The sequence below is a fragment of the Helobdella robusta genome (assembly GCF_000326865.2).
Source record: "Helobdella robusta unplaced genomic scaffold HELROscaffold_34, whole genome shotgun sequence".
Lineage (NCBI taxonomy): Eukaryota > Metazoa > Annelida > Clitellata > Rhynchobdellida > Glossiphoniidae > Helobdella > Helobdella robusta.
In genome coordinates, this window is record NW_008704659.1 from 117636 (window position 1) to 128708 (window position 11073).

The 11073-nt window shown below is 33.7% G+C and overlaps 2 protein-coding genes across 2 annotated transcripts in view; one reads left to right on the forward strand and one right to left on the reverse strand.

The window, feature by feature from the left end:
* The first annotated feature begins 440 nt into the window (after positions 1-440).
* Positions 441-6574, forward strand: HELRODRAFT_185749 (hypothetical protein). The gene is made up of 15 exons (XM_009022933.1): positions 441-471; positions 582-774; positions 906-979; positions 1309-1384; positions 2024-2115; positions 2280-2329; positions 2792-2888; positions 3073-3156; positions 3260-3346; positions 3898-4027; positions 4446-4578; positions 4763-4804; positions 4983-5052; positions 5330-5444; positions 5732-6574. The coding sequence occupies exons 2-15, from the start codon at positions 688-690 to the stop codon at positions 5828-5830; spliced, it is 1236 nt and encodes a 411-aa protein (XP_009021181.1). The 5' UTR covers positions 441-471; positions 582-687; the 3' UTR covers positions 5831-6574.
* A 122-nt stretch (positions 6575-6696) lies between these two features.
* Positions 6697-11073, reverse strand: part of HELRODRAFT_82715 (hypothetical protein) — a gene marked incomplete at both ends in the record, with an annotated part of 6376 nt that continues 1999 nt past the window's right edge. Inside the window, 8 exons of the mRNA XM_009022934.1 lie at positions 6697-6741; positions 7052-7198; positions 7505-7602; positions 7855-7939; positions 8312-8439; positions 8599-8725; positions 9022-9095; positions 9132-9189. Coding sequence (XP_009021182.1) covers positions 6697-6741; positions 7052-7198; positions 7505-7602; positions 7855-7939; positions 8312-8439; positions 8599-8725; positions 9022-9095; positions 9132-9189 — 762 coding nt within the window. The remainder of the gene's footprint in view (positions 6742-7051; positions 7199-7504; positions 7603-7854; positions 7940-8311; positions 8440-8598; positions 8726-9021; positions 9096-9131; positions 9190-11073) is intronic.

The window sequence follows — 11073 nt, forward strand, 5'->3', positions numbered from 1 at the left end:
GTTAATGGAATATTTTATACTTCCCAAGGATGATCTGCAGACATGCAATTTGCATATGCATACCACAAAATATCCTTGCATTATATATCAGTATTTTGATAAAATCAACAGCAATAATCGTGTGTAAAAATACTATAATAGTAACAAAATTACTATCACAAAGGAGTTGTCATTCAACATTCAGTAGTCCATGAAAAAGTTGTCTTAACGTAAGAACTAAAAAATAGTTTAATCAAGATAGTTTAAAACTTATTAAAATGAAGACTAATCATATTTTAGACAGATGATATGCACGTTTATGTTTTGTTCCAGGTATATTATGTGCCATATTAGTGTTTTAATTAATTGATATTAACAATTTGGAAATTAAAACATAAATTCACATTTAAATTTCTTAATTTTTCTATATGTGCTGCTTAGTGTTTTGCAGAGCGTGCGCTAAAATTTTCGATCGCTATTTATATAAAAAAAGTGATTTTTGGGGCATAATTTTATAAATTTAATACTTATAACTTTATTTTCATGCAAATTATAAATGTATATTTAAAAATTTGATATTTAAATTTACTTTTTGATGCCAGATTTTCAATCCGATCATAGATTAAGTTCAGTTTCCTTCACTTCAGTCTGGTTCATCTCATCCCCAATAAATCACTAATCTCGTTCTTCTACTAATAAATTATTGTGATGGCCGATCTTAGAAGTATTTCTGAAAACACGAAACGATTTAGATGCAAAAGTGAAAGCTATGACACTGACACTCTCAGTGAACAAGTTAGTTAGTGACTGATTTGTAGAGATGTGGAGATTGGTTTTTTATTTTTATTTTATTTAAAATTCATTCTTATTTTATAAATAATTTAATAAATAATTTTATTACTAGTTTTATTGTAAAAATTTTCCAGATGAATTTGGAGCAAAAGGTTGGAGAGTGCTTTGAAAAGTTCAAAAAGCTGATTGAATTTGATGATGATTCTAGGTAATATAATTGTACCTTTTAATTTAATTTAATTTAAAGTACTATAAAAATTAATACATATCTCTTTTCCATTTTTCAATTCTTTTTTTGTATTTTTTGCATTTGAACATGGCTACAGCAGTAGTGGTGTAAGGCACTTTAATCATTACACACCATTTCAACAATCAAATGTTATCACTAGAAAAAGTTTATAATTATGTATTGCACATACTTCAAAGACTCTAATTTAGAAATTTCAAATTTCACAGCAGAAAACATCACCATAAATAATCATTTTAAATCATTTTATATTTGGATAATTTTAATAAGTAGTTAATTTTTTGGGGCAGTGCTCTGGAGTTATTTCGCATCAGACACTCTCAGTTTTTAATAAAAGGTCTGGAACATTTGTCAGCATCTTATTCTGTGAGATTTCAAAGTTTTTCTTTTATTTATTTATTTTATTTTGTTTCATTTGGCATATTTTTTTTATTAGTTTATTGTGTTATAATATTCTACTCTAAATCCGTAAAAGTTTTATGGTAAAACTTCACAATTTTTGTATGCATACATTTTGAATACTGCTACATTGGTTATAATTCTAGGTGCGGTGCTTATCGTATTGCTAATTTTTTAAATGTTACAAACTGATGATCAATATGTATGTCCTCTCTCTCTCTCTCTCTCTCAATATGTATGTCCTCTCTCTCTCTCTCTCAATATGTATGTCCTCTCTCTCTCTCTCTCTCTCTTTCTTTCTTTCTCTCTCTTTCTCTCTCTCTCTTTCTCTCTCTCTCTCTCTCTCTCTCTCTCTCTCTCTCTCTCTCTCTCTCTCTGTGTGTGGGTGCGTGTGTGTGTAACTTCTATTTATTTGTACACTTAGCACACTAGGTATTATATAGATAGAAAGTGTAACAAACAGAAATGAATGTAAAATTAAAATTATTTTTCATTGAAGATGTAAAAAAATATTGCTAATTACTAATTTATTATTCTTTTTAAAGAATAATAAGTTAAAATAGTGAATAAAAGTTAACTAATTTTCTATGGATATATTCTTTAAAGAGTTTAGATGCAAGTAGGACCTGGCTGTGCTATTGGATACTACAGAGCATGTCTTTACTGGATATCAACATGACAGATGAAAAACTCTCTTGGTAATAATTGTTTCATTTTTTCCATAATTTTTAATTATATTTTTCTTCTTGTGGTCTAGTATTTTTATATTTGTTTTATATTTTAGTGTAATATATTATTATTTTTTATTTGTTTTAATTTTAATCTTAGAAAATTTGAATTTTTTAATTTTTTTTATTTGAAGCATCATAGATTTTTTGTCCCGGTGTCAAAATTCTACTGGAGGCTTTGGGGGTGGGTGATGTCGTGATCCTGTTGATGATTTGTTGATTGGACAGACTGGCTGGTTGATTTGATTGTCTGATTGATTGATTTTGTTTGATTAGGTGCTTGGCTGGCTGGCTGGCTGTTTGCTTAGTTGATTGATTGACTGACTTACTAACTGGTTGGCAGACTGATTGATTGATTGATTGATTGATTGATTGATTGATTGATTGATTGATTGATTGATTGATTGATTGATTGATTGATTGATTGATTGATTGATTGATTGATTGATTGATTGATTGATTGATTGATTGACTGATTGACTGACTGACTGACTGACTTACTAACTGGTTGGCAGACTGATTGATTGATTGATTGATTGATTGATTGATTGACTTACTAACTGGTTGGCAGACTGATTGATTGATTGATTGATTGACTGACTTACTAACTGGTTGGCAGAATGATTGATTGATTGATTGATTGTAGGGGGCCCAGGGCAGTACTCCCACCTAGCCCCAACGTACGCTGCAGTGAATGCTCTTTGCATAATTGGAACTGAAGAAGCATACAAAATTATTAATAGGTTGGTAATTGTTGTTAGTTATTTCCAATAATTGTAAATTGATTGATTGATTGATTGTTTGATTTATTGATTGATTGATTGATTGATTGATTGATTGATTGATTGATTATAATACAAGCTATGTTATTTAAACTACTATTATTAAAATTATGATTTAATTTATGTTAATTTATTTGCCCCTTAGGGAAGCCATGTTCAAATTCATCATGTCTGTGAAGTGTCCAGACGGAAGTTTTAGGATGCAGGAAGATGGAGAGATTGACATCAGGTTTCTTCACTCATTTTCTCATCCAACACACACATACAAACACACATTTTCACACACAGACACATACAAACAAACACGCACACAAAAACTCACACATTCACAGAGGAGCATATTGTGCGGCGAGTGTGGCCCGACTTCTCAACATAGCCACACCTGAAATGTTTGATGCCACTCCTGAGTGGATTGTGAGGTTAGCTGTCATTGGGTTATTGTGACAACAACAACAGCCAACAACAACAACAGCCAACAACAACAACAGCCAACAACAACAACAGCCAACAACAACAACAGCCAACAACAACAGTAGCTAACCTATTGATAACACTGGTACACAACAAAACAACTCCCAACTCAGTAAACACTAGCTACAATATAATACCTATGTTGTGTGTATGCGTTCATGTGTGTATAATTGTGTGTGTGTGTGTGTATATACGTGTATCCGTACATGTGTTGTGAGTATAACTGTATTACTGTGTGTGTGTGTGTGTGTGTGCGCGCGTGCCTGTGTGTGTGTGTATGACAAGTTTGTTTTCTTTTTGCACAGATGTCAGATGTTAACAACAGCCACAAATCACAAACAAACAAACATAGAAAAAACAGCATGTAGTATATATAATAATGAAAGAACGAATGTGGCAACATTTACTAACTAAACTAACGTTATTAGCACACTAACAAAGCACAACAACATCTAGATACAACAACTACAACAACGAAAAATATAAAAATCACGAACAGTTGTCAGACGTACGAAGGGGGGTTTGCTGGCTGCCCTGGAATGGAGGCGCACGGAGGCTATTCATTTTGTGGCCTCGCCGCTCTGGTGCTACTTGGCAAGGAATGTCTCTGCGATCATGCTGCCCTGCTGGTTAGTCAGTTTGTTTGGCTGTGTCTCTCTGCTTCCCTCCTTCTTTTTTTTCACTCTCTTTCTCTCTCTTTCTCATTCGTTTTTTCATTCTTATTCAATATTCTTCTCGTTCTATTTTTTTTCTCGTTTTTTCATTGTTTGTTTCATTCTCTCTCTCCTTGTTTTCTTTCTCTCTCTCTCTCTCTTTCTTTCTTTCTCTCTCTCTCTTTCTTTCTCTCTCTCTCTCTTTCTCTCTCTCTCTCTTTCTCTCTCTCTCTCTTTCTCTATGTGTAGTTAGTTATTGTTTGTTCGGCGGTCTGGTAGTTTCTTTAGTGCTAATTATTAATATTTTTATCACACACGATTATCATTATTATTATTTATTATTATTATTTGTTTATTATGATTTTATTATTATTAAACTTTCATGGCAACGCAGAGGTGGACAGCCATGAAGCAGATGTCATATGAGGGTGGCTTCCAGGGCCGCACCAACAAGCTGGTCGATGGCTGCTACTCATTTTGGCAGGGGGGCATATTCCCCATACTGCATACCATACTCACCAAGCAGGGTATGTATGTGTCTGTGTGTATGTCACCCTTTTTTGCTTTCTTTCTGTTTCTTTCTTAGTCATTTTTCTACCTGTCTCTCTCTCCCTCAGCTTCTCTCTCTCTTTCTCTCTCTCTCTCTCTCTCTCTCTCTCTTTCTCTGCCTCTCTCTTTGTATTATATATTATCTCCGTATATTTGATCCAGGTGACAATGCACTGAGTTATGAGGGATGGATGTTTCACCAGAGTTAGTATTAATACCTTTAAATTTAAATTACTTGAAAAAGATATTATACACACACACACACATACACACGAAAACATACATACACAAACGTACGTACACCGTACACACACATAGATACACATACTTACACACACATACATAGATAAACATACTTATACAGACACACACACACACACAGAAGCATTGCAGGAATACTTGTTGATTTGTTGCCAACACGCATCTGGTGGCCTGGTGGACAAACCAGAGAAGTTGGTTCTACTATCTTAACTCACTTACAAACCACAATCACACACATACACACGCACACGACACACACCTGCCTCGTTTATTGATTGAACTTCATTGGTTTCTCATCTGATAGGAAACAAATAATTTCTTTTTCATTTGTTACTACTGCCGCTGCTGCTGTTCTCTTAATAATAATAATAATAATAATATAGGGCCAGAGATTACTGCCGCACCTGTTATAATAATAATTATTATAAATAATAATTATTAATAATAAATATAATAATAATAACATAGGGCCCGGGATTACTACCACACCTGTTATTGCCTCAGTGGTCTGTCGATAGCCCAGCACTTCACGGAGGGCAAGTTGTCCTCCGAAACCGTTGTAGGAAATAAATCGAATAAAATTGTAATTTGTTTATTTATTTTAATTTTTTATTTACTTGTATTTTTATTGTATTTGTATTACTGTGTATTTTTATTATACTTGTATTATGTATTTTTTGGTTACTTTTTTAAATATTGTCGAAATTCGTATTGGCGTAGTATTAGCACCGTTATGTTAATTTTTACTACAACTCCCTGCTTTTCTAATTATAATATGTTAATGGTTAAAAACAACGCCATTGATGCTTTGTCCAACTAATGTAACAGCCTTTTGGCACATTAAATTGTAATAAATTATGTTAATCGCAGGGCCGGACCCACCCTCTGTTCAACATTACCATTACAGCTGTGGACAAGGCCCATGAGTACTTCAAAAATCAGCCACCCGTAACGCCAACCGAAGGATGAGTAGAAAATTAATTAATTATGATAATTAGTTAATCAATTGTTTAATTGATTGATTTGATTAAAAACTAAATTAAGATGGTTAGTTTAAATGAAATAAATAAATAAATATGACGTCATTGGATTGTTTTGTTGTGTTTATTACAACGATGTTTAAGTTGTGTTGATGTGTCTTAAACTTTTTTTTTTCTACCTTGTTCGTCATAAATATTGAAATTCTTCTCGATGTATATGACGTTTTTTGTGTTCTCATTAGAAAGTTGGTTCATGAGTATCATAAATTTTTTAACTTTCTGTATTTTATTTCTATTTATCTTAATCCATTTTTTGGCTTTATTTCTAATTACCTCTGCCTCTTTCTGACAACTTCTTTTTATCTATCTACCTACTTGTCTATTTTATTCTCTCTATCAATCAATTATCTACCTAGATATCTAGCTCTCTAGGTTAAAGTTCAGGTCATGTAGTGTATAGTTCAATTCCTACGTACGCGCACGTGAGTGTAATGGTCGCAGTTAGGTAAAGAAAATAACTTCGTATTTTTGGTTCCGACTTTTGTGATCATATTTTCCTCTTTTCATTGATTATATTATTGTTGGATTTGAAACTTCATCAAGCCTGTAACTTCGTGACCGAAGAATTGAACGCGATTATTATTATTGTTATTATTTTCGTTGTTTCTTTCTTTCTTGATTTTATTGTTATTTTTAATTGCCACCATTCATTGGAATAAATTATATTGACAGAATGTTTTGCTGTGTTAACTTCGAAATATTGTTTAGTATTAAAATGTTATACGGTAGCTAACAATTAACATAATTTATTAATGTATTTTCGTGTTAATTAACATAATTAGTTCTTCTTTTTCACTACTTCGGAATCCTTTCCAGTAATAACCTCCAAGCTTTTTCAACCTAACGAAGAAACAAAGAATGAATGAACGAAAGAATGGTTAAATGAATGAACGAACGAAGAAATGAACGAATAAATGAATGGAGGAGTGAATAGATGAATGAATAAATAAATGGGAAGATACAAGAATAAAGGAATGAAATGACGAATGAATGAATTGATAAAAACTTAAATTAACAAATAAGCGAATGGATGAATGTACGAATAAAGAAACAAACAAATTAATGGGTTAATATTAATATTTGTTTGTTCAAATCATTGTTATAAGACAATTATGTATGTATGCATTTATGTGTGTACACTGTACAACACCTGCTTTTGTGTATAGGGGTACTCCCAAAGTGTGCACAGGACTACATTGGATCTGCTGATTCGTTCCTGGTTGGATATCTGGGATTTGATACGCTCCCGCGCCTCACCCTGGCTTACTTTGTTCCTCTCCATGATTCGTTTTTCCGCCTGAATTGTGTTCATGGTGCCGTCAATATCTTGTTTTTTCAATTTTTTGTGAGGTTTGTATAATCTTAATTTAATTATAAATCATTCTTTAGTTAAAATAGAAATAAAATTCAATTATTATTCGAAATAAATGAATAAAATTGAGTATCGTCTAATTTTGAATGATTCATGAGTTTATGCATTTGCTCGTCATATCCATTCATCCATCTGTTCATTCATTTACTCATCCATCCATTCATTCTTTAATTGAAAATTAACAAAAATACCAAGGGAAAATGTTTTTTTTCAAAGTATGACTCAACGAACCTCATGAGCGGGGATGATGGCGGTCCAGACCTCATGCACACCTCCATCCCAACCAGCCTCCAGTAGCACGGCTGCATCCAACACAATTATTGACTTACCTGCGATTTTTTCAATTTTTCTTGGAGTTAAAAACTACCTTTTTAAATTTTTTACATTTCATACATTAAAATTAATATAATTTTTATTTCAATTGTTTCATACAAAAACATTGTTAGAATATTCCAATTTTCATAGCTTTATGGGATATTAATCTCTTACTAATATTTTATTTTTTTCATTGGTTCATACACAAATTTCTTAGATTGTACATATTTTCATTGTTTAAAACACAGAATTAAACATACACACACCTTCCGATGTCAATTTTTGAACATATTTTTCGACCAATTTCTGAATGGCAGGCCAAACAATTTGGTTCAGTTCATTCAACTTATTCTATTAAAAAATGTCAATTATTTAGTATAAATAATATGTTTTATAAAATATATATAATAATATATTTGTATGATATCAATGTGGTAGCGGTAACTAGATTCAAATGCAAAAAGATCCCGGCATATCATGTGCACGTGCGTGTGCAAGGAACTCTGTCTGCCATGCAAACGAACGACTAATATGAATGGCTAATTATTATTATTATTATATTGCTATATAATACAGGCGCTCATACATGCATGCTTTAATGTTAATGATAGCTGAGACAGCAAATACTTTGGAAAATTTTACTATTTCTAAACAAAAATAAACCAAATTCTAAATAATTCTAAACCAAAATTTGAAGAAAACATCCGCGAAACTCAAACCAACTTTGTCACTAAAAACGATTCCACCTAATTTCTTCCTATCAACATGGCCAGTAGCATCTATGACCTCGCTGCCGAAATTTTGGCGAATTTTTTCCAAAGTTTCACTTCCAGGTAGGTAGGCTTCATGGCCTTTGTGTGAGTTGCATTGTAAGTATTTTAAGATTATTTAATTATAATTATATTATAACGTGGAATAAGATCGTACCCAATTTAAATGCCCAACTTAATTATTTAATAAAATAAAATTCGTAAAAATAAAATTTGTGAAAATTAAAAAAAATTATCCACCCAACAAATCACAATTGATGATGCCAGCACCAAGGCCTTCTAATCTTTTGCTTACAGATGTCTTGCCGCTTGCAATGCCGCCCGTCAAGCCAATGATGAATGGAGACTTTGGGAGGCTATCCTTGTTCTAGAATGAAATTGATGTTGTTATTTTTTGTTTGTCTAGTTATTTATTTAACCACATATTTAATCATTCTTTTGCTGATTCGTTTATTTATTTAGTTATTTACTCCTTCATTCCTTCCTTCATTCATTCATTCATTTTTTACGTAAATTATTAAAAAAACTGATCTTATCGCTACAATTCTTCAGTGAAATACTAAGTTATAATAAATTTCAATAAAATATTATTTAAAAAAACCATTTAAAAAAAATAGATAGAAAATATGAAAATGACAAAAATTACATAAATTTATTTAAAACCTGCGGCGTTCTTAACAAAGTACCAAGCAGTTGTTTTCTAATGTTAGAAGAACTTATCTTTCTGTCGTCGTGACCTCCCACCCCACTATCATCACCAACTTCATCTTCACCACAGTCTGAATCATTCATCACCAGCTGTACAACCTCTATGTGCAACTTTGAGAGGCCCTGATTTGATAAGGGAAAGAATCATTTTTCAGGAAATATTTTATTTTCAAAAATTTTGAAATTTCATAAAGAAAGCAAATTAATTAGTGAATTAATTAACAAATAAAAATGATTTTGAGACCCTAAAAAATTAAAATAAATGTGTAATGAATTATAAATAATTCAGAACAATACATAATATATGCTCATATTTTGGTGACAAAACCAAAGTTAACATTCAAGTTACATAGTTTAAAAAAATTGGCGAAAATTACAAAATTTATTAAAATTTAGCAAAAAATTTGATAGCTTTTTCATACATACTAATTAGTTCAGGGCGACAACAAACAACACACGTTTAGACGACATTTTCCCCGAGATCGGGGTTGCCGTTTGGCTACCTATGATGAAACCGAAATACCCCTCGACGCCATCCACATCTGTCACTCGCCTCAGTATCACGCAACCCCGCTTTCACCCTGTCCTTCTTCACCTGCTCTCTCCATCCCAATCGCGGACGACCCCTTCCTACCACTCCTTCAATCTCGAACTCCAACGCTCGCCTAATCCCGACCCTTTCATCCCTTCTCAACACATGTCCATACCACCGCAATCTCGATCTCCTTATCAATGTCACAATGTCCTCATTCAGTCCCATCGTTGACATCAGCTCTGTACTACTCCTCCTATCCTTCACTTTAACCCCACACATCATCCTCACCATAGCTCTTTCAGCCCTCTGCAGTACACTTTCCTCCTCTCTCCTCAACACCCAAGTTTCACCCCCATATACCATCGCTGCTCTCACACATGCTTTATATACCCTCCCTTTCATCTTCACTGACCATTTCTTTCCACACAATACCCCACCCAGCTCCCTAAATTTCATCCATCCTATACGAACTCTAGCCGTAACTGCGCTCAAACATCCTCCATCCGCGTTCAGCTTATCCCCTAAGTAAACAAAGCTTTCCGCTCTTTCAATACCACCATTCAACCCCGTCCTTGCGTCCGTCCTATTAATCACACCATGAACACATTTCTTACATTTGAACGTGCCTTCCACCTTTTTCAGTGCCCCCCTCACACCACTACATCTCTTATGCACCCATTTCTGACATCCTATACACAATACCGAGTTAGCCTTCACTCTCCTGTCACATACCCTACAGTGGTCTATTTTACTTATCACTCGCTCCCCACCTTCCCCACTCACCATTACCTTCGTCTTACCAATATTAACTTTTAACCCTTTCTTTTCAATAACACTTTTCCGTCTGTCAAATTTTAACTGCAATTCTTCCATGCTATCAGCCATCAAGACTAAATCATCTGCATACAAAATCTCAAATAACAACCCCTCCATTATGTTTCCACACACAACATCCATCACAATTGCAAACAGAAACGGTGATAACACTGATCCTTGATGCACTCCTACCTTAACACTAAAAGCGTCCGACATCCCCCTTCCAACCCTCACCTTTGTCTTTGCCCCTTCATACAGCTGCATCACAGCTTTAACAAGTCTCTCATTCACTCCTTTCTTCCTCAACGCCCATTCAATGACCTTCCTCAGTACTCGATCAAAAGCCTTTTCTATATCCACAAAGCACATGTACAATCTTTGTTTCTTCTTTCTATAATTCTCCTGCAACATTCTCACCATGAACAACGCATCCACCGTTCCCCTACCAGGCATAAACCCACACTGCATTTCATTAACTGTCACCATATTTCTCAACCTCCTCTCAAGCACCCTCTCCACTACCTTCATTCCGTGCTCTAGCAATTTCACACCCCTGTATGACCCACAATCTCTCACATCTCCTTTGCCCTTATACAACGGCACCAACACACTGTGTCGCCAATCCTCAGGTATACCTTCATCATCAAACATACTGT